This window comes from Colletotrichum chrysophilum (genome assembly GCF_026319265.1).
Source record: "Colletotrichum chrysophilum strain AFK26 chromosome Unknown scaffold_188, whole genome shotgun sequence".
Taxonomy (NCBI): domain Eukaryota; kingdom Fungi; phylum Ascomycota; class Sordariomycetes; order Glomerellales; family Glomerellaceae; genus Colletotrichum; species Colletotrichum chrysophilum.
This window is the reverse complement of record NW_026517475.1, coordinates 24,689-52,064: the sequence shown is the minus strand read 5'-3', so window position 1 is coordinate 52,064 and position 27,376 is coordinate 24,689. Positions and strand designations below refer to the sequence as shown.

The 27,376-nt window shown below is 53.8% G+C and overlaps 11 protein-coding genes across 11 annotated transcripts; 6 read left to right on the top strand and 5 right to left on the bottom strand.

Annotated features, from left to right (window-relative positions):
- Positions 1 to 3,092: 3,092 nt before the first annotated feature.
- Positions 3,093 to 4,421, top strand: COL26b_012736 (uncharacterized protein; the record flags this gene model as incomplete). Its single annotated transcript, XM_053185374.1, has 4 exons — positions 3,093 to 3,345; positions 3,923 to 4,147; positions 4,214 to 4,251; positions 4,317 to 4,421. The coding sequence occupies 4 exons, from the start codon at positions 3,093 to 3,095 to the stop codon at positions 4,419 to 4,421; spliced, it is 621 nt and encodes a 206-aa protein (XP_053030690.1).
- Positions 4,422 to 4,900: 479 nt separating this feature from the next.
- Positions 4,901 to 5,470, top strand: COL26b_012735 (uncharacterized protein; the record flags this gene model as incomplete). The annotated part of the gene is made up of 2 exons (XM_053185373.1): positions 4,901 to 5,109; positions 5,164 to 5,470. 2 exons carry the CDS (start codon positions 4,901 to 4,903, stop codon positions 5,468 to 5,470), a joined length of 516 nt encoding a protein of 171 aa, XP_053030689.1.
- A 2,395-nt stretch (positions 5,471 to 7,865) lies between these two features.
- Positions 7,866 to 9,154, top strand: COL26b_012734 (uncharacterized protein; the record flags this gene model as incomplete). The annotated part of the gene is made up of 5 exons (XM_053185372.1): positions 7,866 to 7,884; positions 7,935 to 8,002; positions 8,059 to 8,432; positions 8,495 to 8,562; positions 9,069 to 9,154. The coding sequence occupies 5 exons, from the start codon at positions 7,866 to 7,868 to the stop codon at positions 9,152 to 9,154; spliced, it is 615 nt and encodes a 204-aa protein (XP_053030688.1).
- Positions 9,155 to 10,097: 943 nt separating this feature from the next.
- COL26b_012733 (uncharacterized protein) lies at positions 10,098 to 11,535 on the top strand (the record flags this gene model as incomplete). The annotated part of the gene is made up of 4 exons (XM_053185371.1): positions 10,098 to 10,277; positions 10,350 to 10,473; positions 10,529 to 11,137; positions 11,222 to 11,535. The coding sequence occupies 4 exons, from the start codon at positions 10,098 to 10,100 to the stop codon at positions 11,533 to 11,535; spliced, it is 1,227 nt and encodes a 408-aa protein (XP_053030687.1).
- Positions 11,536 to 12,327: 792 nt separating this feature from the next.
- On the top strand, positions 12,328 to 13,952 carry COL26b_012732 (uncharacterized protein; the record flags this gene model as incomplete). Its single annotated transcript, XM_053185370.1, has 2 exons — positions 12,328 to 12,936; positions 12,999 to 13,952. The coding sequence occupies 2 exons, from the start codon at positions 12,328 to 12,330 to the stop codon at positions 13,950 to 13,952; spliced, it is 1,563 nt and encodes a 520-aa protein (XP_053030686.1).
- A 2,078-nt stretch (positions 13,953 to 16,030) lies between these two features.
- COL26b_012731 (uncharacterized protein) lies at positions 16,031 to 17,069 on the top strand (the record flags this gene model as incomplete). The annotated part of the gene is made up of 2 exons (XM_053185369.1): positions 16,031 to 16,199; positions 16,336 to 17,069. 2 exons carry the CDS (start codon positions 16,031 to 16,033, stop codon positions 17,067 to 17,069), a joined length of 903 nt encoding a protein of 300 aa, XP_053030685.1.
- Positions 17,070 to 17,172: 103 nt separating this feature from the next.
- On the bottom strand, positions 17,173 to 18,000 carry COL26b_012730 (uncharacterized protein; the record flags this gene model as incomplete). Its single annotated transcript, XM_053185368.1, has 1 exon — positions 17,173 to 18,000. The coding sequence occupies one exon, from the start codon at positions 17,998 to 18,000 to the stop codon at positions 17,173 to 17,175; it is 828 nt and encodes a 275-aa protein (XP_053030684.1).
- A 799-nt stretch (positions 18,001 to 18,799) lies between these two features.
- On the bottom strand, positions 18,800 to 19,321 carry COL26b_012729 (uncharacterized protein; the record flags this gene model as incomplete). The annotated part of the gene is made up of 2 exons (XM_053185367.1): positions 18,800 to 19,083; positions 19,156 to 19,321. The coding sequence occupies 2 exons, from the start codon at positions 19,319 to 19,321 to the stop codon at positions 18,800 to 18,802; spliced, it is 450 nt and encodes a 149-aa protein (XP_053030683.1).
- Positions 19,322 to 20,808: 1,487 nt separating this feature from the next.
- On the bottom strand, positions 20,809 to 22,665 carry COL26b_012728 (uncharacterized protein; the record flags this gene model as incomplete). Its single annotated transcript, XM_053185366.1, has 2 exons — positions 20,809 to 21,747; positions 21,808 to 22,665. 2 exons carry the CDS (start codon positions 22,663 to 22,665, stop codon positions 20,809 to 20,811), a joined length of 1,797 nt encoding a protein of 598 aa, XP_053030682.1.
- A 490-nt stretch (positions 22,666 to 23,155) lies between these two features.
- Positions 23,156 to 24,184, bottom strand: COL26b_012727 (uncharacterized protein; the record flags this gene model as incomplete). Its single annotated transcript, XM_053185365.1, has 1 exon — positions 23,156 to 24,184. One exon carries the CDS (start codon positions 24,182 to 24,184, stop codon positions 23,156 to 23,158), a length of 1,029 nt encoding a protein of 342 aa, XP_053030681.1.
- A 1,901-nt stretch (positions 24,185 to 26,085) lies between these two features.
- Positions 26,086 to 27,264, bottom strand: COL26b_012726 (uncharacterized protein; the record flags this gene model as incomplete). The annotated part of the gene is made up of 1 exon (XM_053185364.1): positions 26,086 to 27,264. The coding sequence occupies one exon, from the start codon at positions 27,262 to 27,264 to the stop codon at positions 26,086 to 26,088; it is 1,179 nt and encodes a 392-aa protein (XP_053030680.1).
- Positions 27,265 to 27,376: the final 112 nt, after the last annotated feature.

The following is a 27,376-nucleotide window of genomic DNA, read 5'->3' as shown; positions in this document are numbered from 1 at the left end:
GCCAAAGCTATCTAGAATTTTGACAGTAATAGCCAAAGCGCTCTTTATTCAAGTCGGCTTCGGGAGCACAGCAATGCATGGTATGGCCAACCCTTTGCTATCGTGTATTTGGAGACGGTCACATAGTGCTGTGATGTTGTGCTTCCCTAGCAAAATATCGTTATTTCACCTGCCAGACCTGTGACGGCGAGTCAGCACAAGCGCTCCTTCAAGTTTTGTTGGTCGAAAAGATGAGCGTTTGTGCTAACACCAAGCTTAGTGCGATGTTTAATAAAGTATTGTCGACTGGGAATGATCCTGTTAAAGAGGTATAAATGTCACGGGATTGCAAGCTAGGGTGGTGTTGGTATCGCGAGTCATGTTGTCAGACCAAAAGTGGGACCCACAATTGCGGAGCTATTGTGGCGCCTTATATCTGACACATGTCTTTACCATGGCCCCCTTTCTTGCGGCAACGCCCCGCGTACACACCGTAATTCTCTTCTTCCCGTTAACTCTTACATCTAGATCTTACGCTATAGGTTATTGTATTCTGTCCACTATATCGAACCTGCTCCAAGAGCTGTGACCATCATACATGTGTTGTCTTTTTGGACCTCGCTAAAAGGTTGTACATCGCAAGCGATCGTTGGGGTGATCCTTCAGGTTCACTTGATGTTGCAAGGTTTTAAAGACAATCTCCGTTTCGAAGGAGCAAATTCCTTGATGAGACTATAGGTCTCTTATTCTCTTTCAATGCAGTCGAAATATGAAGTGGTCTGTATGTAGACTTGACGTGTGCTTGACTGTTGAAGATGAGTTGTTTTTCCTGAGCCCGCTGATGAGTATCTGATTTACATGTAGGTACTCTCTCCTTGAAGCTGTGCAGGACCTGTTCACGCTTTTGTAGCATTCCCCGCGTGACAACTGATTTAGACGCCATTCAAGAACTTTGAACGGATTCATACAGAGATATAATTGATCAAGAAGGCCAGGGCATATCTCAGGGAATACTGTAGGAAATGATCAAACGTAGCACATCGCTTGCGCACAAGTGCTATGGCTAACTAGGCTATTTTCCGCTTCAAAATTGCAACATCACGTGTCTTGTTAAACAGCAGCTGGGTAATTGGCCTTCATCAGCTGATACCTGGCGAAGTGAAATGCCTGGGACGATGACTGGCTTGAAGCATTCTTTCTAGAGACTATTGCCGAGCCAAAGGCACCACGTTCGGGGCTAATAGTGTTCATATGATAGCCAGGATTTTTGTAGCAAGTGATCTGAACTAAGTAGGTATGTAGGGACTGCTGAAAACCCGCGAGCCTGAGACGTTTATATCAAACTACAGAGACGGGCGATGTGGTCGCGTCTTTTACCTATGCTACGTTTTCAGTCATTGGTGCCGCCGTCTTAGCACGGCTCACACTCTATCTCATGAATTGCAAGAGTATGAATGAAAAGGGGCTAAAGCATGAAGTTAATAATCTCAACTTTGAGGACTTGTTGAACGACAGTATATGGTTGTCCAATCTAATGAAAGTAGGCTTAGGTGACGGTTTTTGTTTCTTTTCATATGATTGTCGCACCCTAAATACGCCTGCTGAAGACTTTTTAACTGCATCCTCTTATAACATGAATTCTTGATAGCATCTGCGTACTGAACACTTGTTGAACTTACTGGTCTGACCCTAAGATGTCCGGAAGATGTTCTCTCCTGTGTTTAACCTTTCTTCTGGTATTATCCTATTAGTTATATATTGGTGAGCTCCTCACTATTAATAAGCGAATGCATACAAATGTTCGGCCCGCGTGTATGTATCGTGAACCCGTATCACTAGCCGCTAGTAGTGTACAATTACGAAGCATCACAAAGATACTCAAGCTGAGGATCTAACGGTTTTCAGCCTTGATATGACTGTTGTACTGGATGTTGACTACAGGCTTTCTCACTGGTGAAATTGGAAATCGGAGACAGCGTTATCTCACCACCTATGACTAATGTTCAAATGCTGGTTGGAAAAGGTTCCGTGGTCTGGTCGAAGATGAGGTGAATTTTCCCGGAATATCCCCGCGCGTTGGCCGGGGTTGGACGGCCAGCCCCAAGCACGCAACCGCGGCCCCAATCCTAGTACCCGTAATGGGGTCTCCTGTAGATCGCGTCATTCGCTCAAGGCTGCCTTTACGTACTAAATTGCCGAAATCCCACCCTCCTCGGCCGACCGAGTCCACTTCCCGCTGGTCGTTGATAATCTCGATTGCCCTTTTTGCTTGCAGAGAGAAACTGCTCCAGATTTCTTTCTGAGATACCCAACTGGTCGAAAGGCGAAGCATTTCCTGCATTAGAGAAGCTGTGGTCTTCACTGCTTGCTGGTTTCGTTTCACTTGTAGGTAAACTGACTGAAGAGTATCTGCAAATGGGATGCATGACGTGTATTATCAAAAATAAACTCACGGCATCCAGTGTCTACGAAAACGCATCCGAAAGTGCCATTCAACTCCTTCGGAAGATATTCCAGAATCGCGGAAGGCGGAAGCGGATATTCGCCATGGCGGCGATGTCTGTTGTCATCAATAAACCCTGTCTAGTAACCCAGTCGTCCCCCTACCTCAGTGCCGATTGTATCATCCACCCCTCCAATGTTGAAATCAACATCGGGCCGTGAACCAGCACCGACCACTAACAGCTGCAGAATTGCAATTCCACAAACCAACATTTACTTGGAAGTCAAAGCTCTATAGTGATTTGACATTTAGTTATGGCTTACGAAGCGGCCATTCTTAGGGTTCTCAATGGACTTTGACAATGGGAAGTGGAATCTTAAACTGGCGGAGACTTTCCGTCTTGAGCTCCAAGTGCGTTGCATCCCCTAAGCCTATTCCGATGAGGTATTCCGAGAAGGAAGAGGACAGTAAAAAATTCTGCATGGTATATAGGTTTCCTCGCGATCGCGTTTCTTCTCCTTCCTTCTCGATCGCTGGCGCTATGCAGTGACCTTATCCCTCTCCCGACACTACTGCCATCCAACGGCGAAGCTCTTGTGTCCTGAAACACTGTCTTCAGCCCTACCCGCTAGTCTTCCGTCCCTCCCGTCTCTTGGTACTTGGCGTCTCAATGGCTTGGCGAAGGCCCTTTGGAGACCGCGCTGCGGCGTCTGGCACCGTTACCGAGGGCCAGGTCGAACAGATCTCCAATGGAAGCGTTCAGTACATCGGTGAAAAGGGCGGCAATGATGCACCTCCGACATACCAAGACGCCTCCGGCGCGCCCGTTGAGAACAACTCACCTTTGGGGTATTCCGTCGGGCCGGTTACGATCACGTTGCTGAACATCACAATGATGATCGGTGCTGGTATCTACTCAACACGTGCGTCTTCTCTCCGGGCACTTCGCAGTTCACAGGGCATGCTGACATTTCCAAGCTGCTTCGATTCTCGCGGGCACTGGTTCCGTTGGTGTCAGTTTTGTCTATTGGACTCTTGGTTACTTGGTAAGTCATCAAGCCTTCCCATGCACGCAACCCGACAGCGGCAGCTAGAATGGCAACAATGGCTGACCCAATCACGCGATCAGCTATGCATGGCATCTGGAGCCGTCTACCTCGAGTTCACCGCATACTTCCCCAGTCGATCCGGTTCCGAAGTCGTCTTTCTCGAACAAGCCTACCCCCGTCCCATGTGGCTTTTCCCAACCACATTCGCGGTACAGAGTGTTATTCTATCCTTCGGAAGTGCAAATGCGACGGGTGGGTGCATACGCTAGACAAACTACGACATAATCGCTGATCAGATGCAAAGTCATGGCAAACTACCTGATTGCCATATCTGGCCATGAGGGCACAGATTGGCAAATCAAGGGGACCGCCTTAGCCTGCTACACCCTAGCCACACTGAGTATGTTGCAGTTAATCTTTACGTTGGTTTCAGTAGGCTGACCATCTTCAGCACTTGTGTTCAACACCAAGTACGCTTATTGGTTTTCCAACGGCGTAGGGATCGTGAAGATTTGCACTTTGCTTTTCGTCATCATCACTGGTTTCGTCGTTCTAGGCGGACACACAAAGGTTCAAGACCCCACGGCAAACTTCAAAGATGCCTGGTCTGGTAGCTCTTCGGCTACTGCCTACGGCATGACTACTGCACTTTACCGCATCATCTTCTCATACGGAGGTAATTTCCAATGGAATCTTCCGGCTACTGTCGAAACCGAAGTCGAGTCAACTAACGCATGAAAAGGTTATAACAACGCATTCAATGTTGCCAATGAAGTGAAGGTATGTGACCGAAGGGCCGAGGATCCCCCACAAGTAATGATATGCTTATTAGAGTGCCCCTGCAGAATCCCGTCAGATCCCTCAAGATCTACGCTACCGCAGCTTTGACCACGGTCTACGTCCTTTACATGTTCGCCAACGTTGCTTTCTTCGCTGCTGGTGAGCTATGACCCAAGTTGTTGGAAAACAGCCAACCGCCCCCAGAAAGGCTAACTGATTGTTTGTGATTAGTACCAAGAGAAGATCTTGAGAACTCCGGCTTGACAGTCGCAAGCCTGTTTTTCACGGCAGTCTTCGGGAACTCAGGGGCTGTGCGTGGTCTGAACTTTCTTATTGCACTGGCCTCTTTCGGAAATATGATCGCGGTTATTATTGGCCTTTCTCGCCGCATCAGAGAGTGCGGTCGCCAAGGCGTACTGCCTTGGACAAGATTCTGGGTATCTACGAAGCCTTTTGGAACGCCGTTGGGACCTTATGCCGTGATTTGGTTTCTGACTGCACTAATGATTCTTGCGGTGCCGGCTGGAGACGCTTTCACTTTTGGTACGAGCCCCATACATGGCCCCGAGCTCGGCGTGGGACCCGCCTCGCTAACGATGCCACAGTCAACGATCTCGGAGTCTTTCCCCAGGCCGCCTTTAACTTGGCAATGGCTGTGGGTATCTATGTCGTCCGCTGGCGGCGGAGTAAGCTGAACCTCCCCGAGCCCGAGTTCAAAGCGTGGCACGTGGTGATCATCTTCAACATCTGCATCCAGCTTTACCTTCTGATCATGCCATGGTACCCGCCAGCAGGCGGACAATACGCTGGTGACGTCAGCTTCTGGTATGCGACGTACGCGGTGACCGGTGTGGGAATGTGAGCAGTCTTTCTCCCCAATAATCTGACTCGCAATGGCTAACGAGATTGCAGTCTCCTCGCCTGTGCAGCTTACTACTGGTTTTGGGCATTCCTCATCCCAAAATGGAAGGGCTACAAGTTGCGCCAGGAACTCATTAGTTTTGAGGACGGTGCTCAGAGTAACCAGCTTCGGAAGGTCCCCTACGCCGACGTTGCCGAATGGGATGCTACTCATGACGCGGCTGGGCGCATCATCAACAACACCACCGTTACCGAAGCTCCGGTCCAAGAGAAGGCTGTGCGCACTTCATCTGAGGGCAGCAACTCTGATGTCGGTAACTCAGTTTCTGTGAGTAATCGGAGAAACGGCGGTGTCTAGCTTATGAGATAATGGGATGTACTGCATGAGCCATGTCTGATCGTCATCTGGTACGGGCGCTGGTGATTAAGTAGCCGGATTAGAGTTCTTGCCTTTTCCCCGAGAAAACCAGCATTCCCACGGCACGCGGGGTATTGCGCAACACAAATCAATACATTATTGAGCTTGCGCTGATTGCGCCGAGTCGAATGTGCACGTGAAAGGCTGCATGAACATGAGTCGCCCTGCCAAGGCAGTCACTCAGCCTAACTAAGCTCAACCTGGGATAACTGCACTGAGGCAATCATCACGATTAATGAGCCACAATTGTGGCAGATTACGGCTACCGTTCAAACTGCTGATAAGCAATCTATCGGACAACATTGCCTTGGCTTGGAGGGTGCGCTAATGTTGGTTTCGTCACACAACCGCGAGACACATGGGAAGGGTGATCCCGTTCCCTACCGGAGCACCCGGCAAGAAGGTTATTTAGACAGCTTCGGCATGCCTGGCAAAGCGAGCCCGGCCGAGGGATGGGCCATGAAGGGCCAGACTGGGGACTTGGCGCGGCACAGGGCCGGCTGGGTTCCTGCGCTTGAGTCAGGGAATGCCCTCGTCACACAGCGCGGCTGTGGCGTTAGCGCCTCGCAAACTGTCGTTCTCGTTGTCTGCGAGGCTCTCGTGCTTCGGACTTTGGCATCGCTATCTTTTCCATCTTTGACTCGTCACATTTCATGCAGCATCAGATGATTGAACAAGGCACATCGATTACGTCAATGTCAATCCTCAATATCGAAATGCCCTTGTTCCCCCAACCCCTCAGACCCGCGCAAATCCATCCGTCTGCTCCTCGCCGGCCCTCATCGGCCAGCATCCGCAGTCGTCTCACGGTCCAGTAAGACGTCCGGGCGTGCACAACCGCGCGGGCGGGCGGGCGGCCTTGAATCGCACGCGCATCACACGTGGTTCGTGGGCTCGCGATAACGGGCGGGGTACTTGTCAATTCTGCATGAAAGGGTAAGAAAGTGCATGTACCAAGTGGAGAGCTGATAGCACACCGATGGCGAAATCGCCACAGAATTGAGTTCCCCGATATTAGGTCAAGCAACGTGATCCCTCTTTCAACGCCCATCAACTCCATCATGGACCCAGCAAAATGGCCGGAGAGGTTGCACGGGCTCACCAACCGACATGTCAATGTGAAACCCCGACCCAGCGGACATCGGACGAACCAATGGACCATTCAGCCGGCTCCAGGGGTCATGATTCAGTCCTGGCCTCACCCTTCCCACCGGCGCAATCGCTCATGCCGAATTGAGGCGAGTGGCTCACTGCGTTAAACCATCTTTAGGATATATTGTAACCCAACTTCAAGAAACTCTGCGTGGGGCGAATCAATATCAGACAGCCCGCATGCATATTGTAGTATTTCGAGGTTTTATGCCAAGAGACAGATGACAGATTCCCAGGGCTCACGCACATGAGAGCCAAACCAGAAATAGACATAGTTCAACGGCTGGAGATACCCACGAGGCGTTCCTCGAATCTTGGGTCGGTGTATACGGACCTGTCCGCGGCAATGCGACGGTGCCTTTGAAGATACTTATGTGCAGCCCACGATCCAGCTGCTTGGGATCCTCTGTCTTGGTTCTTCTAGGGTCGCAGCAGATGGCCGCATCTGGTATCATGCTCCGTGCTCGCTGAAACGTATAGCTGGACTAGATATTCATTCTTTCTTCAAGCAGATGATTCCTGGTCTCTGGTCTTCTTGCATCTTCGTTTCAACTTGACATGAAAAGCCTCCTTCAGTGGGCGCTTGTCCTGCTGCCATGGGCAGCTGAGACCGTCCGAGGTCAGGCCAGTAACACGACCACTTCGCCGCTTGATCTCATCAGCCAGATCCCTCAATGCGCAGTAAGTTGTCTGTCGCGGCGCCGCGGATATCAGCGAGATCTAATCCGTGTATAGGTATCGTGCGTCACCGATTCTTTTCTTGGGTCAGGATGCCCACTCGACAACATCGCTCAGTGCGTTTGCACCAACACGACTCTGTTGGAGGGTCTCTCTGGATGCGTGCAGACCTCCTGCGAATGGCGAGATCAACTGAGTATGTTTTCTGGTTTCTGGAATTGCAAGCATAGCTAACAGACAATTACAGAGTTGTCGTATATGACCGATGACCTTTGCCGACCGTACCCCCACGCATCCCGAGATCTCGAAATCAAGTTGGTCGTAGCCGTGCTGGCTGTGCTTACGTTCCCCGTTGTGATTCTGAGACTTGTCTCAAGACGGTCTATCGCCGGAAAGCTGGAGCTGGACGATTGGACTACGTTGGTGACAGCTGTAGGTGCCAATGGCTTCCTTTTTGTCTCCCAGTAAATATTGACCCGTGCGGAAGATTGTCTTAGCCGCCACTATGGGATGTGTCATCGCAAGTAAGTTGATCGTAGGCTCTATTTCCACTCATCCCACTAACATATTCAAGGCGCCAAACTCGGATTCGGCCTCCACTACTGGAACGTCAACCCCGCCAACGCCCAGCGCATCATCCAAGTAAGTTTCCAGTTACGACTATTCATGCCTCGATCGTGCACTAACTGTCATGGCAGCTTTACTATGCTGTTCAAATGCTCTACATTATCGTTCTCATATTGGCCAAAGTGTCAATCGTCGCGCTTTTTGCGCGAGTTTTTCCAAGCCGCAAGTTTCAGCTTGTGAACAGACTTGTCTTTGTTTTTCTCGTTGGCCATGGACTGGTCTTTACCTTCGTCATCATGTTCGAATGCACACCGATTGCCGGCATCTGGGACCGGACTCTCATTCGTAAATGTGTGGACCTCAACGCCGTGGCACTGGCCAGCGCTATCCTCAGTATTGTCGAAGATATTGTTATTCTCGCCATGCCCATTCAGCAGCTCAGTCAGTTGCAACTCGGGTCGAAGAAGAAGCTGGCGGTCATCTTCATGTTCAGCTTGGGATCATTGTGAGTTCTTGCTCTTCATCGGCCTTTTGCAATTTCAAGCGCCCCATGCTAACAGACATTAGCGCGTGCATCACTTCGATCGTTCGTCTTCGATGGCTGGTCCTGTTTGCTGATTCATACGACACCACATGTACGTTGCATAAGCATTTGACCCTTGAGGCTGTCTCAAGTTCTGACATCGTTGTACAGGGGATAACGTGGACTTTGTGACATGGAGCATCACCGAGATATCGGTCGCACTGATGTGTGGAAGCCTTCCCGCACTGCGACCCCTCTTCAAGAAGATCCCTGGTCTTCTTACAACGATCCGCGGACCGACCGTGGAAATCAAAGAAACACACGACAGAGGCAGCAGTCACATGTCGTTGCGCGACAAGGGTGTTATCCCCATGTCGCCAAAATCGAGCTCAATGGAGCCGGATGTTGAAGAAGACATGATTATAATTCATATTTCAAACGATCACGACCCGCGGATGAAACCTCTTCCACCACCGCCGCTGCAGCCACTTACCTATCAACCCCCTTGGCGAGGAAGCGGAAGCGTTAGTGGTGGGCACAGGACCCCAAGCCTGATGAGTCCAAGCCTGTTGAAATCGCCGAGAACGCCGAGAACACCAATGACTCCGATGACCCCAGGCAGCATGAGAAGTGTCAGAAGAGAGGCGGATGCAGAATACGAGATGGACCTTCGAAGCGTCGTGAATACGAAGACGTGGATGTAGACGGATTTACTTGATACCCCCTTTCCTAACTTTTCTTCTAAACCTTCAATCTTAGTATATATTCAATATTATCCGTACATATGATGGTATCATGGCACGAGTGATGTTGCGCAAATGATATCGGCGTATCAACCTTCGATCTCGTAGGTGGTGTGAGATTCCCTGCTGAAGTATTCGCACGGATAGCAAGAGTCTAGCTGAATGTACCCTTCAGTGATTTATGGCTCAACGGACGTTGGGGACGACAGCAAGCTCATGATCCATCCAGTGCGAGCCTGATGCAAAAGAATGTGGACGATTACCTCAGTTGGGGACGCTCCTAAGTGGGTCAGTTGTCGCAATCATTTTACGAATCGGAGTCCATGGAGTTCTAAGTTGTAAGAGACAGAGAAAGACGACCTGACGTGCAGGCCAAGATAACCGGCCAAGACGCGCCGAGTGAGGCTCGGGCGAGCGCCAAGTCCAACACTTCAACAGTAAGATTCACTCAAGCGACGCTTATCATATGGAACGAGGCGCAGTTGAGTGGTTGACGAATCTTTTCTGTATCATCTTCCCATGTCAGAGTTGGGGAAGTCCGGGCTATTATCATCATCCATCGATTTCTCTTTTGGAGCCTGCTTTCCGAAGTCGTCAATCGGATCGAATGGACGAACATTTTGGGACGTAGAGGAAAATACATGTGCCGTCTGACTGCATGCCTAGAACGAGGCGTACGTGCTATGGCGTCCGAAGGATTGGTGCACTAAGTAAGGCTGGCGCCGTTCTATGTTGGCTGACGTTCCCGACTGAAGACGAGGGTTGGACATAAAGGGCTGTTTATCTTTCATCTGTCGTTCATTTTCTAAGCCGTTCATTTTCTAAACTCAGATTATCTCTATTCCCTCCAACTTTGACTTCCGACACACACCAACAGCGCACACAGCAAGACTTAAGAGCCAAGATGGGATCGCTCAATCCCCATGACAACTTGGTCGCTCTTGCCGAGTCGCTCTTGCAAGATGCTAGAAACCTTGCATCGACAGACGATAAGGCTTTTAAGTCTAAGATGTCCATGAAGGCAAAAAAGATGCTCCAACTTACGGCAGTGCCAGAAGAAATGATTGGCGGGTTTGCCGTGGCGGTAAGAGTCCCCTCGATAACCTGACTAGTTTCAATGTTAACAAAAAACATCGAATGACTGACTCTGGTGAAGATGGGCGAAATTGGCGCACTGAACCAGTTCATGGAATGGAAGCTCTTCGACGCTATCCCAGACAAGGGCAGTATCTCGTACGCGGCTCTGGCCACGTCTATCGACGCAGATGAGAGCCTCGTGGGTAAGTGGGACGTCTGAAAAGGAAGAAATGGTTTGCTGACTGGCTTGATTTGAAGCCCGCCTTGGCGGCATGCTTGTTTCTACCGGCAGACTCGTCCAGACGTCATCGGGCCACGTCGCTCACTCGGCGTCTTCACGAATGTTCAAACACAAGAACCCGATCGGCAATCTCTTTCGAATCATGTTCAGCCATGGCCTTCGCGGATACACGCATTGGCAGGACTACTTCGCCACATACGGAAACCATGAACCAGCCGGCGTATCACACAATCCGTACACATTTTCCTGGGGTCATCCGGAGCTCACCGTGTGGGAACACACTGATCTTGACCCGGAGAGAGCTGAGATCTTTGCATCTGCAATGAGATCCCAGGGTTCCATCGCCGGGCGGTACGGCGGACCGGCCTCGATCTATGACTTTTCCTGGATCGGAGAGGAAGCCATGTCTGCCGCATCGGAAGCAAGGCCGCTGATAGTGGATGTCGGTGGAAACCACGGCGATACGCTCAAGCATATTCTCGAAGCTGTGCCAAGCATTCCGCAGCATCGATGCGTCCTCCAAGACCGCCCAGATGTGATCAGCGAGGTGACGAGGGAAGACGATCAGGGGCTGAGCGAGGTCGTCAAAGTCGGGCACGACTTCATGCAGGAGAACCCCACTAAGGGTAAGTACGCCCTGTCAGATAGGAACAAAAAGGTATAATGTCCGCGGGCCGCGCATCAGTGCTAATAGTACGGTTGCTTGACAGGCGTCATGATCTATCTGCTCCGCCGAGTACTCCACGATTGGTCAGACCAGGCCTCTATTGAGATTCTGACGCATCTCTGCGCCGCATTGCCCAGAGATGAGCCGCGCGCTAGAGTTCTCATAATGGAACAAGTGGTGTCGGACCCGCCGTCTGTTAGAAGCGCGGCGGCTGACATGATCATGCTCAACATTGGGGGCAAGGAGCGCACCGAAGAAGGGTTTGAGAAGATCGCCAAGGCATCCGGTTTGAAGATTGTCAGAATCCACCGCAAGGAGGGAACAGAGATTGGAGTGGTTGAGTGTGCGAAAGCTTGAGGAACGGGCTCTTCCGGGTGGCTGCTTATGGCGGGGTGTCATGAGGCAGGTCATGATGTAGGCTAATGTCATGGCACGAGCCGGGCACTGGCGTGCAGGGTGCCAGATGTATTCGCGGTCCCGAGCGACCGACAGAATAACCGCTACGTTCGTTTCTTTTCGCACTTTGGAATGACCCGGCTGTCTGGCCCTTTTGCTATCGAGGTTGAGATGACATATAGCAAAACCCGGCGCTCTGTTCTGTTTGGGATCCCGACGAGAAAACCATGATACGGCACTGATTCTCATCCAATGCGAGGAGGTTAATCTCAGATCTGTGAAACGTCAACCCAAATTGTTTGGGTCCTCTCTAACGTCGCAAACGTTCAAACTTTCAAAGTTGAACCTCCTCCATCCACAGCACCACTCGGGCTGAAGCTGCATCTGCTCAGACCAGTTGTAACACCGATTCTCCGGAGGCCGCAGACGCACGTCCGCTTTCAACCGTGCCGCGTCCGCAGCCAAGCGATTCGGCCGGTGATGGGCCGATGGGCTCGGACTGGCACGTTCCTACAAAGAACCTGTGCAGCTACAGAACTCGAAATCTGCACGAGGCATTGTAAACGGACTCCCGAAAAACGACATGAGATATGACGAGGAGAAAAGTGTGTCGGGTTGCACATGGGGCGGCCATTGAATAGCTCAATGTCGCGCAACACCCTGACCAGTGTCCCGACGTATTTCCCCCCAGTCCCTTCTTTCGCCCATACAACTCCAAACCTGAGCAGAAAATCTCCAAGAGCGACTTGAAGAATGGAGGAAACGAAGTATGTGAATGTCGCGCAGGAGGAGAGGGAGGGCACCGAGGGCTTGGGAGGAACAACGACAGATGAGGCCATCACAACAGACGAGGATGGCCAGTCGACTGAGGACTCACCGCTGATGACGGATTCAACACCGTCGACGCCAGCACTTGAAGCGTTCGCAACGCCACCAGAGTCCAGGATGCCTTCAAGACCGGCGACGGCTTGCTCCAATACGAAGGAACAACCTGGTGAGGCTCGACGTATAGCACGCCGGCAATCACGGGCAGAGTCCAACAAGAGCGGCAGAAGCGGCTCGACTCCGCGCCAGGAAAGAACAGGAAGCAACGAAAAGCAGGAGAGAGTGTCGCAGTCAGACGAAGATGTCTTTCCTGAAGGTGGAACCCGCGCGTGGCTCGTAGCCGCCGGCACAGCCGCCATTCTGTTCTGTTCTTTGGGATATACCAACTCTTTCGGCGTCTTCCAAGCGTATTACATGCGGAATCAATTGTCGGATCACACGCCTGACGACATTTCATGGATTGGATCCCTCCAGGCTTTTCTGGTTTTTGCTTCTGGCGCAATCGGCGGACCCGTTTTTGACCGTTATGGTGCCTGGGTAAGCTCGAACTCCTCCCCAGATGCTCGTCGCAAACACGTTCGTCGACTGACGAACTCCAGGTTATTCGCCCAGCAGCAGGCTTATACATCTTTTCCATCATGATGACCAGCCTGTGCCACGAGTACTGGCAGTTCATGCTGGCTCAGGGCGTGTTGAGCGGTATCGCGAACGGACTGATCATGTTCCCTGCCATGGCCGCCACGCCGCAGTATTTTTGCAAGAGAAGAGGCGCAGCCATGGGTCTCGCAATCGCAGGCTCCTCGGTCGGTGCGGTGATATTCCCCATTGTTCTCTCGGAGTTGCTGGACCGCCTGGGCTTCGGCTGGGCGGTTCGAATCTGCGCCTTCATCATGATCCCGCTGCTCATCTTTGCGGCCTTCGCTGTGAAAGCGCGTCTCCCTCCTCGAAAGACTCGATTCTTCCTGTGGACCGCCTTCAGAGACCCTCTTTACGTGTTCCTCATCCTCGGGGTTATGTTCATGTTCATCGGCATGTTTATCCCAATGTTCTACCTTCCGACCTTCGGTATCGCGCACGGAATGGACCAAAATCTCGCAGGGTATCTCGTCGCGATCATCAACGGAGCTTCGGTTCCCGGTCGAATCATTCCCGGAATCTTGGGCGATAAGCTAGGACGCGTCAACATTCTCTTCTTCGCCGGCCTACTCACCGGCATCATGATCTTCTGCTGGACCAAGGCGACGACCAACGCGGGCATTATTGTGTTTGCGGCATGTTATGGCCTCACGTCAGGGGCCATCATCTCTGGAGGGTCTGTGGTCTTCACCTTATGTCCGAAATCGCCGAAAGAGATTGGAACGTACATGGGGATGGGCATTTCGATTGCCTCGGTGGCTGTGCTAATCGGTCCGCCGGTCAGTGGTGCCCTTCTGAACGAGTACCACGGCTTCACGCAGATTTCCGTCTTCGGCGGTGCGGTCTGTATGGCGGGCGTTGTCTTTACGATGATTGCCAAATATTTCTCAAGGGAGGGACTTCTAGGCTTGGTGTAGTGGCTATGGACGGGCTGGTCATGCGATATGACCCGCAATGGCAGTGGACACGGAGGAAAGCAAGTATGGTTACTGGTTAGGTGGTGTTCAGCCATGAGGACGGTAGCCGGGCGATATGCTGTACGGAGGCTTTCTTAGGCACTAAGGAGCAAGGGGGCGGACGAGATGTCTAGCTGGCGGGTGGGACATTACTGGCGGAATTTGCCCTCCTATTCGCTGAGCCGGCAGCATTACATACATCTCAGTCAAATCAGCCCCCCGTCCGGCTCAGAGATAACTGGCCTGTAGTATGAGTTACGTGGTCTTAGGCCATACACAAAGAATGAATCACATGTACCATGGTAGAGGGGCATGTTCGACTATAAGGCACACACGGTTCACTGTGTTGATGCCATACTACTGGGAGGTTGATCAAAGACATCTCGGTTCAAGCCGGCAGTTGTGCCATTGCCTCCCTCTGTTTCCATCTCACACAGGGAGTGCACCTTGTACGATGAGGCAGTTCCGTGAAAACCTTCCATCAAGCCCATGATCCTTTCTATCTATACTACCTACCCATGGATACATACTGACCGTAAAGCCAGAAAACCAGTTTCACCTAGCGCTACATCACGTAGCAATTCATTAGGGCAGGACAACCCCTGAGCGCGATCATCGGCTCCGCTCCGCCCCTTCGACTCAAAACGGGCGTAAGGTACCCACTAAGCTGGCATGGAAAGCGACTTTCACCACGTATCCTTCGCAGTAGCCAGCCTTCCGGCCAATTGGTACCTTTTTGGGCTACGCCTCCCGCGGGACCCAGGAGCCGAGTCGCAACAGTAAAAGTACAGTTTGCTCACAGTGATAAACCGAGAGCGACTTGGTTGTCTAAGCTGCCAAGTCACTTTCTAGGTTCAGCTATAGGGTATCCTCTTGGTACAAGAAACATGAAGTGTGAGAAGGCCTCAGGCCTATTGACAACTCGTGGCCTCAGATCCGAAGTTTCTCCATGTTCTGCCTTTTCATAGAAGATAACTATTCCTCGCCTCCTGACTCATTAGAGTATTCATCACGATCCTCGTGCTACTATCGTATTCAATCTTGTCTAGGCGGTACTCACAATCTCCACTCGCTCTTGGCTTCTGTAGAGGAACCAACTAGAATCCTGACCGGTAGACTACGACTCAGTACAGACGCATGGCTGTACCCTTGCCCATCACCAAAGGACCGATTCGCAGCGCCTCAGAGTTACGCGGCGAGGGGATTCACATCCTGAAAAGCTGTGCATAACCAAACCCTGGCAACGGTCTTCGTCTACGATTGGCAGAGTCTAAACCGCACGAGGCCCTGACGTAACGAACCCAGACTGGGGGGTCGGGGAAGTTCTGGCACAGACCGAGCTCGAACCAGCCGGCAGGGATGTTCATCTGTCGGAATGCCCTCTCATTGGGTGTGCTGGGATGGCTAAGTGCCAGCGGCGGACGCTAATGCAGCCTGCTGACGCCGCTAAAATTTGGTGCAGGGGTGTTAAATCCGTCCCGCTCGTTTGTGTCGATATGCTTCACCTTTGTCGATTACAAACCCTCTTCTCCTTGGAGTCGTGGTTCCAGATGGCATATCTACCTCGACTATGCAACTTCATGACTAGCGGTCGAGGAGGAGAATTGTTGAGACCAGCACGACACAGTCTCTGCAATACCATTGTTAACAAAAGGAGGGGCAGTCCACGAAAATTCTGTTCTCTAGAGAACGGCAGAGCTTTCATCCAGGCCCGAGTCATTGGGAAATGACCCCACCAGAGGGCAACGAAACCGATTCGACAATAGAGTTGCGGGCTTGCGGGAGCATCCTGGTCACCCTCAATGGTGGAAGACCGTCAGCAGGCTGCATATATGGAACGTCAGCCTTGATCTCCGAGCATCATTGTCCAACCCATTGTCATCGTTCCCTCACGGACGACCTCCGCCTGCCGCCGCCGCCACTCGCGACGCTGCTGACGCTGGCGTGCCAGATCCGGTAGCTTTTCGACGGGAAGAATAATATCGGTAGAGCGGCAAACTATTACGAACAGCAAGCAGCTAGACCACTCAAGGTCGACGATGGAGATGTGTTTCACCCCTGGAGCAGCCGTTCCCGCAGGGACGTCGATCCCGGTGCTGGCGAATCCGCGTCTGGCGGAGCTGCGTGATCCTTCCGAAGACTGGACCGGCGTGACCAGCACGGCGGAGAGGCGCAAACTGCAGAACCGCTTAAACCAGCGAGCACGGCGTTAGTCAATCCTTACTAAGACTGTTTCTCTCACGTTCTTACCTTGGTCTCGGTGTTGGATTCGTTGACTAACACGAATACTCCTTTCGGAAAACAGGGAGACGAAATCAAAAAGCAAAGCAGACAACACCGCCAGATGCGGACTCAGAATTCGATCTGACCGCGGCAAAGATAAAATTAGAAACACCATCAAGCGCAAGCCCCGAGTCCAAGTCTCTCGTAGCCACCACCCCCAAGAACGTGTTCAGAAACAACGTCTCCAAGCTCTGCGAGCTCGGCAACGAGGAGACGCGGCAGATGCTCTCCATGTTCGCTGAGGAGGCGTACGTCGACTACATCAACGGCAAACCCTGTCCGGCGTACCTCACGACCCTCGTACGCGTCAACGTCTTCCACGCCATGGTCCGCAACGCCCAGGCCCTCGACTTCAACGCGGAGTGGCTCACCTACGAGGCCATCTCCCCCTTCAACAAACTGGGTCCAGGCCTCGGCCCATCAACGACAGGGCCGTCATGCCCGGAGAACATGCGCCCCACGGCGCTGCAGCTTGCCGTCGAACACCATCCCTGGATCGACTTCTTTCCGCACCCGCAGATGCGGGACAATTTCCTGCAGATCGTGGCGGACAAGGGCGAGGACTACATCGACGAGGATGACATGTGCCGGGACATTGTGGACGTGGGGGCCGGGGCCGGGGTCGAGGAGGCCGCGCTTATTGTATGGGGCGAGCCCTGGGACCCGAGGGGGTGGGAGGCTACGGAGTCCTTTTTGAGGAAATGGGGCTGGCTTTTGGTTGGCTGCACGGAGATGCTCGAGGGGACGAATTATTGGCGGGAGAAGCGAGGGCTGAAGAGGCTCAAGTTTAACTGACAGAGCTTGCAGAGTTCACGTTCTCGACCTTGACATCAAAGGCTGCGATGAGATTACGATTCCATCATGCTCAGCTATGGTCCATTCTATCCGAACACACAACCTACGACCGCTCTTTCTGTCTCTTCTCCAGAGTCTCCAACATCTTGTGGAAGTGCGGCAAGAACTCTTCACACTCGACCTGGAAGCCCTCATGGGCACCAGGGACATCGAAGCGCGGACACTCCAGAATCTTAGCTTGCTCATCCACCGACCTCGCGTACCACGCATCACGGCTCCTCACGCCCCTCATCAGCCCAACACTCGTTCCGTTCTCCCTAATGCGATTGAAGTTCGGCGTGTACCCCATCAACGGCCCAAACTCATTCGCCCAGAAATTCTGCGCGTTCCACGGCTCCGGCTCCATCGGCCTGGGCACGCCCTCGTCGTCGTACCCCAGCAACTGCGGCTCGAACTCCGCCGCCGCGGCCTCCATCCCCTGCGCCTCGTATACCTCCCTTAGGTGGTACATGTTGTCGTAGATGGCCGCGGCGTCGGGCAGCAGGTTGGTCGCGGGCGACTCGTGCGCGACGATGTGGTCGACCATCTCGGGGAAGTCGTGCGCGAACTGCAGCGAGAAGAGGCCGCCGGAGCTGCTGCCGAAGACGATGGCCTTGTCGAAGCCGAGGGCGCGGATGACGGCGCGGATGTCGCGGGCCTGCTGGGGCGGGCTGAGCTTCTTGGGGGCCGCGACGCGGCTGGCGGACATTTGGCGCCGGTCGAAGGTGGCGCAGGTGTACGCGCTCGAGAGGGCGGTGATGAGGGGGTTGTATTGCCGACCGTGGCCGTTGCCGCCGGGGACGAAGACTATGAGGGGGCCTTGGCCTTGGTACCAGTAGTGGAGGTCACAGCCTTCGTTGTTGACGATTGCTTTTGTCGGGCTAAATGCCATGTTGGACGAATGATGTGATGGCTAATGACCTATGTGGATGTAATGCATATAAAAATGGTTATTGGAAAAGAGATCAAAACTTATTCCTCAGCCTGGGGTCTAGAACTCGGCAACCCATATTCAGGAGACACGTGGTATTTAAATATGGATCTGCCAACGCAACCAGAGCCCCTGCAAAGAGTCTTGTTGGAACCCTTCAGAGCACCGCCGGGCAAGATAGGTAACCTAACGTACGACACAGCCACCCAACAGGAAATTATCCGCCAAGTCAAGTTTAGCCGGTTATCCCCACTCGAGAACTTATCCCAGCAGGCATGAGTAGTCGTCACTGTTGAAGACGCATAAATGACGCGGCTCTAAGCCCATGGAGATATAAGAATTAGAATAAGCTTACTTGTGTGACTCGAACGGCGAAGAACGGCGCCTAGTTTCTCACCAGCTGACGACCGAGAGTACGAGTCCGATTTGCCGAAGAAGCCGAGTGGGGCTAACCGGGCCTCGGGGCCGGTATCGGCTCCACAATTCCGGCCCGAGGGACCGGGTGCCTACCTACCAGGCAATAGACGGAGTCGAATCATAAATCACTCAAATCATAGGTACGCATCGAGAGATGTATTTGTTTATGCAAGATAGTATATTCAGGCTCATATAAGCAAATATTAAGAGAGTTCACAACAAACAGCAGCCATTCGCAACAACGCGACAACTGCCCACCTCACACCCCAGGCCTACTCATTTCTGAAGCTTGCGTTCAAGCGAACTACGCGCAAAGCCAATCATTCGCGACAAGTAGTCCACCTTAGTTGGGGGCGATCCAGGGTCTGCACTTGTTCGCAGCACAGAAGCCGTTGCAGCACAACGCGACGAACTGGCCGTTCTTGTAGCAATCCCCGTAGATGCCCAGGCAGAAGCCCTGGCAGCTGACCGAGATGATCGGCTGGGGCGGGCCGACGATGATGGCCTGGTCGCCATTCTGGTTGTTGATGGACTGGACGAGCGTCTTTTCGCCGGCGGTGTTGAACTGGCAGTTGGAGTAGGCGAAGTAGTCGTTCGCGTCGATCTTGTCGATGGCGATGTTGTTGTCTGCGATCATTGATTAGCGTCGGTGTTCATTTACCTAAGTAAGATGCGATGGTGGTGATGTGTGTGACTTACTTGTGGGGTACGTGTTGCCGTCGGCTGGGATGGCGAGGTCGTAGGAGGCTGGGCCGCCGTGGAAGGTGAGGTGAACGGTTTGCACATCGTCGCGCTCCTCGAGGGGGTGGCCTAGGGCGGGGAGAACGAGGGCGAGAGCCGTGAGGAGGGTTGCGGCGAACTTCATGTTGAGAGATGGAATGATACAGCGATTGAAGTCTGAGGATGGGTTGTGAACGATGGAGGCTCTGGTCTGTGCGATGAGGCGATGAGATGTCGAGCTGGTGTTATCTTCTGGAGATCATGTCGAGCTTATATAGCCATACAGGCTCGCAAGGTTCTGCTCATCAATACAGCGTGAGGCGCAGAGATCACAAACTCGGTGAAGCGTATGACCCGACCCGTTCATCACTCTCACGATCCTCGTCGTGCCCCAACGGCAGCACCCAGCCCGCGATCAACACGTCGTCCTCCCTCAACCGTCGACGCCGCATCCATCATGAGAATAGCCAATACGAAATGCATCTGTACAACCCAACGATAATCTGTTTTCGTCTCGTCATGTCTACTCACGACCAAATCCCGCTTCGTTCAGCTGGCATCCCTATTGCATGCCTCATACCAACTGCGGTTAAAGGCCGATCAACCTCGTGTAGATAGCCAACACCCCGCCAAACGAGCCTAAACGTCCCGCTTGTGGCGTCACTTCAGCCAATGTCGACGTCGCGCGTAAGCCACTACGGCGGAAGCGATCCTGGGGCTGACTGGGACCCTGGCGTGATGTCTTCTACCCTTGGCTTCCGAGGAGCTGAAAAAGATTTACTGTTGAGTGGGCAGTTAGGGATGACATGACAATTGCATGTTCCCAGGACGCTGTTCCCCACGATTCCGCCTGCTGTAGCCTGCCTAGTCGAATGTGTGCATCGTCGATCTTCCTGCCAAGTCTGGGGAGGCACGGCACCGGCACATTCGGCGGCGGAAATGTCAGAATCAGATCGCCTCAGGGCTGACGCGGGGCAACGGTCCCTCGTATTTGAATGCCGCGCCCCACGCTATCGCGGGGCGAAAGAGCAGGAAAAATATATATTTTTTCAGAGGCATGTCTCAGCTTAGGGCTTCTAGCACGTGTAACGTTGGACTTGGGGTGGGAAGACTGGTTCTGAATAAGACATTATCGCCGGCGGTGAGCTGGGTACACTTACAAAGGCCCGGCGATGGAGACTTAAGGGAACAAGTTGTTGTGATGACAGGGAAATTCAACAGAAGGCTACTAGACTTTTCGAGCCAATGATCACGCATCACAACACGTTCAGGCAGAACTCGATTTGTGCTCCTTTCGGGTATTCACAGCTCGGTGATCGCCCACAGCTTCCGCCTACGTGGGTCTGACATCTGCACCCTGCAGTCAGCTGCGTATTCCCAGATCTCAGTCCCATCCAATGATGACGGAAGAGTCTCAGATGGCGTTCAGCAGGAAACCAGATTACTCGTTGGAGGCTGACTGTGAAGCTTGTTCGGGAGACATATTATCGCAGTCTGACCATCGTTGTCTTGGATCTCCAAGACATCTTGTAATTTTGTGCTTCCTCCCTCTTAACGGTCACCCACATGACGACGCCTCGTCGCCCGCTCTACGTCTCGCGCATCTATCGAAACCGTGAGGTACGACCGCACTCATGCAAAGGACATCTCGTGAGGCGGCCCCAACCCCGCCACCCTCATCCCCTTCGTCGACGGCAAGCAATCATCCCCATCCCACGGATCGCAGTCCGGCTTGCACACCTTGCCATTCTCCGGCACAACCCCGTGCTCGAAATACTCCTGAATGACCTTCTTCATACACTTGCTCCCCGTCGCGAACGCGCAGTGGCCAATCGACTCTTGCACCACCACCGTCGACCCGGGATGCCGCGCGCTCATCTTGTACGCATTCGTCAACGGCGTCACGGGATCCAGCCTCGATGAGAGAAACAGAAGCGGCGCCGCCGGCTTCCCCTCCACCACCGCCGGATCGTGCGGCGGCGTGCTGAACGGGCCCGTGTACCGCCACTTCGGCCGGACATCCCACGCCGAGCAGGCGACGCGGATCTGCGACCAGTACCCCGCGAACGTGGGCGACTGGCCGACCAGTTCCGCAACGTAAGCGGAGAACGCCGCCAGCGTCAAGTTCGTGTGGTCCTCGGCGTCGCCGCACAGGATGCTCTGGCCGCCGTCGCCGAAGGTGGAGGGCAGTGTGGTGCCGTTGGGCGCGGCGCAGGCCTGGTCGAGCTCGGGGATGGACGCGACGGCGTCGTTGAGGAGGAGGGTGTAGTTGCCGTCCACGGCCGCGCTGAGTTTTTCTGCGAGGGGGACGAACTTGCGGTAGGGATCGTAGAGGGGTCTCTTGAAGGCGTCGACAACGTCGTAGCCCGTGAGGATGTGGGTTAGCTTGCCGTCGAGCACGGAGATGGGCTCGTCGTCGAGGCGCTTGACGAGGTCTGATACTCGCCATCGGATGTCCTCCCATTTCGTGTCTGAGTGGCGGTAGAGGGCGCACTTTGATTCTGCGGTGAAGCAGGTCTTGTAAAATTGTTCGAGGAGTTCCTCGGTGTCTTGAAGGTTTGTCCTCCAGCCCTGTCAAATGAGGTCAGCAATCTTGCTCCCACCCGTCATCCTGAGACGCGATGGACTCACCCCTTCGACGTAGTCATCGGCATCGACTATGCCATCAACGATGACTCTGCCGACGCGACCGGGATACATCGACGCAAAAGTGTTGCCAAGAAGACTGCCATACGAAAAGCCAAAGTACTGCAGCCGCAATGGTCCCTTGTCCTGACGAGCCTGCAACGGCTTCTGCGCATCACCATCTCCGCCACCCCGGGCGGCGGCAGCCTCTTCCTCACGCAGCTCCTGGATCTTATCCAGAATATGAACCATGTCCCGAACAGTCGACGCCGTCGTCGCAAACGGGATAATCGACCCGTTCACCGCGCTCTGCGAGCAAAGCTTCCCATACCCCTGGACCCTAGCCCACTGCCTCCTCAACGCATCCGGACCAGCACTCATCGGTCCCACGGCCAGCCTCTGAATCATATCGGTGCCGCGCGCCAGGCTGTCCTCGCCATAACAATCTGGCCGCGGGGTGGTGAACTGCACGCCGCGGGGGTCCCAGCTGAGGATCTCGTACTTCCTGCGGTCGGAGTCGGCGGTCTCCTGGTGGGCGTAGCCTTCTGAGAGCATGAGCTCGACGCCGGAGCCGCCGGGCCCGCCCGGGTTCGTGAAGATGGTGCCACCGAACGCCGGGTCCGCGTCGGGCACTTTGGCGGGACGTTTGATGATGGCGAGGGTGACATTATAAGGGTTGGATGCGTCGAGCCAGTCGAGGGGCACGATGAGGCGCGTGCAGTTATACTCGGAGTAGCAGGGGTGGTAAGAGAGCTTGTGAGTGGGCGTGATGGTGTCCCAGTCGAAGTCGTGCAGCTTGTGTTTGCTGACGGCGCTGGCGGCGCCGAGGAGCCCTGCTATGGCGAGGTGGTTGAGCCAACCCATGTTGAGGGTTGTAAGTTTGATGCCTGGAATGAGCGCGTATCGTGAATGGTTTTGGATGAAATTTCGGTGTTAGTTGGTGAGGGAGAGATGAGATGTTGAAGAGGAAGAGGAAGTGCTAATTGATGCGGGCGCTTCGCTTGGCTTCGGGTGGCTGCTGCGGTTGTGTGAGAGTGATCGATCGATTTCCCCAACCACGTTGCTCATGCAAGTCTGGGTTTTATCTTATCGCCCTGCCGTTACACTGTCAGTCAGCCGAATTGAGTTTGAGATGGTCGGTGGTTTTGAGATGAAGAAGGGGGAACATGTGGTTTTCAAGTAGGTGTTCGATGTAAGCAAGGAACAAAATGATCCCGACAAATCATTCTGGCACGTAAGGATCTTACGCCGCATGGTCGCGTCCACATCGGCCAAGCGAAATCAGGAAGGTGCTTAAGCATGTAAGAATTGGCGACTCTCGTCATTGCCTATGAATCTAAGGCTGGCACCGTCATCATGACTGCTGCTTGGCGTCGCCAACACGAATGATCAATGACCCGACGCCTGTTCCGCTCGCCCACTGGCGATGCGCGTCCTGCACATCCTCCAGATCCCACACCTTCTTAATGGGCACTCTGATCTTGCCCTCGCCCAGCAAGCCAAACATGGCCTTCAGGTTCGGCTCAAACGTCGCATCATCGCGGGTGATGTAGTAAAACCACGTGCGCTTGGGACAGAAGGGCACCATGCCGCGTGCCAGCAGCTTCATCGTGGGCACCACCGTCGACCGCGGCGCCTTACCGTCCCCGCCGAGCGAGTTCAAGTTACCCCCGAACCCGATCAGCATGCCGCTCTTGGACAAAATCGTCCAGCTCTCGTCCCAGCTCTCGAAACCAAGCGGGTCAAACACGGCATCCGCGCCGCCCATCTCCTTCATCGCCGCCATCCAGTTCTTGTCCGTGTACACGAACGGGTGGCCGCCCTCGGCGCGGACGGCGGCGTGGTTGCGCTCCGACGCCGTGCCGTACACCTCGGCGCCCTGCAGCTGGCACAGCTTCATCAGCGCGAACCCGACGGCCCCGCTGACGCCGTGGACAAAGACGCGCTGGCCCTTGGCGACCTTGGCGTGCTCGTGCACCATGGCGTACGCGGTGCCCCAGTCGAGCACGAGCGCGGTCGCCTGCTGCAGGTCGAGCCCGTTGGGCACGCGGACGAGGTACTTTTCGGGGATGTTGACGAGCTCCGCCTCGGCGTCGTACACGGTCATGGCGGCGACGGTGTCGCCCGGGTAGAACTTGGAGGCGCCGGGCCCGTTGGTCTTGACGGTGCCGACGAGGCAGTAGCCCGGGGTCAGCGGGGCCGATTTCTGAAGCGGGTAGACGCCCTTGCGCATGTTGATGTCGGCGCCGGAGAAGCCGGAGTAGATGGTGGCGACCTGGACGTGGTCGGCGGCGGGGGCGTCGATGGTGTCTTGGATGACCTTGACCTTGGACTCGTCGCCGAACTCGGTGATGACGGCCTTGCGGATGGTGGTGGATGCCATTGTAAGTGTGTTGGTTGGTGGTGTGCTAGGTTGGTTTTTAGATGATGATTGATTGAGTGTGTTGAGATGATGTTGCTTCAAGTCTGATGCTTTTGCTTGCTTGTGATGCTGATTCTCATGAATTGCTATCTCGAAGACATGACTGCGAAGTCGTTCCCTTTATACTTTCATCCTCGACACGCCGTTCACATACAGCTAGGCAGATGTCGGATGGTGATTCCATCGTCCGCTCCCAACACGCCGTTCGACACTACCAACCAACATCTCAAACAACGCCTCGCAAGGCGTCTTTAGCCCGACCCAGCGCCATCTCGGCGCAGGAGCGCAGGGATTGACGCCACGATGAGCTTGATTGCGCCGCACGCCGGAGCGACGTTTTGGTGGTGATCCGCGCGTTGGAACTGTGTTGGCTGGCTATGTTCCCAGGTTGGCCATGTCCGCTGTGCCGTGTGGCTGCAGACAACAAATGGGGCCTGGCAGGCACTGCAAATGAAGAGTTGCGCCGACTGGGAGGATTCGCGCCTTTGGGGGCGCGCTTCGCTCTCTAGCCGGGAGGACTTTGGGCCGCCTCGCTTCGCGCTTGGGGTCCCCCAAGCAATTTCGACAGCGCCTCCCTCTCATTGTCCGGATGCAGTAAAGTCCCTTTTTCATCAAGCCACGCACGCAGGACCGGTGCAATGTTGGACCACCTGTGACGAGTACAGGGCTGAACACTAGCGACGAACGGGCCGCTGGCGTTCGCTGCTGCTGGATGGCTGGCGTCTGGGAATAAGCTTCGTGGTGGTGTCGTCAAACGGCGTCAGTGTCTGACCGCTGAAGCCAGTGGACGGCTATAAGATGTCGGTGAACTGTAACGGGTAAACGCTTGAACATGAGCCAAAAGTTCCAATCAGTCAGCAGTGAAATTTGGTACATCAGATTTGGGCTTCATTGTCAATTCTACGCCGACAACTAGGCATATTGGACGTCTTCCAAGGCCAGCATTTGTCATTCAAGGGTTGAGTAACCTGTTAAGGGAGGTCTAGGAAGGCTAGGCACCTGTACACCCGGCTTGTTGGTACCTAACTTCGAGCAGTATGCACACCTCACCGAGCATGATCACCTTAGGAACATCACATTATGTCCTCGATAATACTTAGTTCCACCCAATGCTCTTAATTCTTCCATCCAGATTTGAAGTTTTGCCCTCCTAACTCATGTGAAGTGAATAACGCAATCGTTCAATGTTTTGTGTCGTCTTGCCCCTATCCCATGTCTTGCAGCTCTTTCATCGTACCTAGGGATCATCTAACCACATTTCCCTCAGAAGCAACGATATGGGACAAGTGGATATGGTAGTGAATCAAAAATGGAGCAAAATCTCAGTTAGTAGCTAATCCGGAGTTATTGATTCCAGTAATATCACCGGCAGTCGACAGCATGAAAGCTCAAGGCCGGGACGTCGTACACAAGATCATAGCCGTCCATGACTGATGTTGAACTTCGACCTCTTAGTACCAAAGGACACGGTACTAAGCGTCTCTCGGTAGTCACGAGATTAGAGGAGACAATTAGGTTTATTTCTCATATGTAGATTTTCGCAAACTCTACCGTAACTTGATATTCCACCACCTTCCAGTATTGCTGTTTGCCGCAGGCCGCCAGCTCTACTTGGCGAATATTCCACTACTCTGATATCCAAGCTGTTCCAACGACACCACGCACCTCTGCATCGAAACAAGGAGGACTCACGGAAAGTAGCCCTCATCATCAAAATTCTTCGGGCGCGATGGCTCCGGCACCGGGGTCTGACGACGTGTTTTGTCTTCCTCCGAGGAGTATAGATACCACGGGTTCCTTGGGCCACTCGCTTGCTTTGCGGCCTCCCGTCTCACATTGTCTGTTGCGCTGATGAAACACATCTACTCGTCCATCTGTTCGTTCATGACGAGACTGAGCGGATCACCGGCGAGCCAACACCACTCATCCCAGTCATGGTCGTGCTCGTCTGGCCGGTTGAAAAGCTCCTTTGGCATGCGAGGTGTGTATTCGCCCTTCCATATCTCCTTGTCAGGTCGTAGGTAACTTCTCGACCAGCGAGTCGGATGCGGCCAAGGCGTATGTTCCCAGTCGTGGCTCCCGGTATAGGGGAACAACTTGACTCCGTGCTCATCGGCGCGGCGAAGGACGTCTTCGCGGTAGTTGGGGTTCATTACCTGGACAGCCATCTCCAGCTGCTGCTGCGTCGGTTCCGTGTCGGCTGTGAGCTCGTTGTACAATGGCTGGTAGCTGGAGGCGATGCAAGCCAGCGTCACCTGGTGCCTGAGGTCAGGTCGTCGCCACACAAGCTCCCGAAGTGTGGTCTCGTGCGGATGATGCGGCCACCAGAACAACAACGGAAGCTTTTCACCATCTGTTTCGCTCTCGATACGCGAGAGATCCCCATTCATGATGGAGCGCGCGTGAATAGCCTGCCAAACCTCGTCGCTATAGCTGGTCTCAGGGCGGACAATATCATCGACACAAGTGGCGAGCCATCGTGCGAAGGGACTATGGTGGTACACCCCGCGAAGGACGGCTGTGAGTTCGTTAGGGACCAACACAGGCCGCCTCAGTCGCGAATAGCGTTCGACGTTGCCGTCCCACGCGGCTAGAAGGATGAGGATGTCCTTGTTGAGGGCTGGAAGGTCGCGAGGCAGCGGCATGTAGGTGAGCTCGGTGAAGCGGGCCTCGAGTGTTGAGCACTCGGGTGTGGGCCACGATGATGGTCTAGCATTCTTGTCTTCTTGTATGTCGAAATAGTGATCGTCAGTGCGGGTGACCTTGAACTTCTTCTTGGGTATTGGGCGTTCGAGCGAGGACCGGACAGCAGTATCGCCGTTAAGGCAGGCATCAGCCCTGGGATTCTCCAATTCGACGGTCCGCGTGTAGTCATTCATGACGGCGTATCTCACGGCTTGGTTGACGATAGCGTCGAATATGTCCATATGGCCATTGTCTCGGGCTTCCTCGGCGATGGACACATCTGGCAGGAGATCAAGTTCGTCGTAAAGCGCCTTGTATCCCGCAGCAGCACAAGCACGCCCGACATTGTAACGCATATCTGGGTAGCGTTGAGCCAGGGATCTGTACGTGTCTTCCGTGGCGAGGTCAGGATATGCAGTACGGCTTCTCTGTCGCAGAAGACATCTGCGGGACCTCATTGCTCATAAT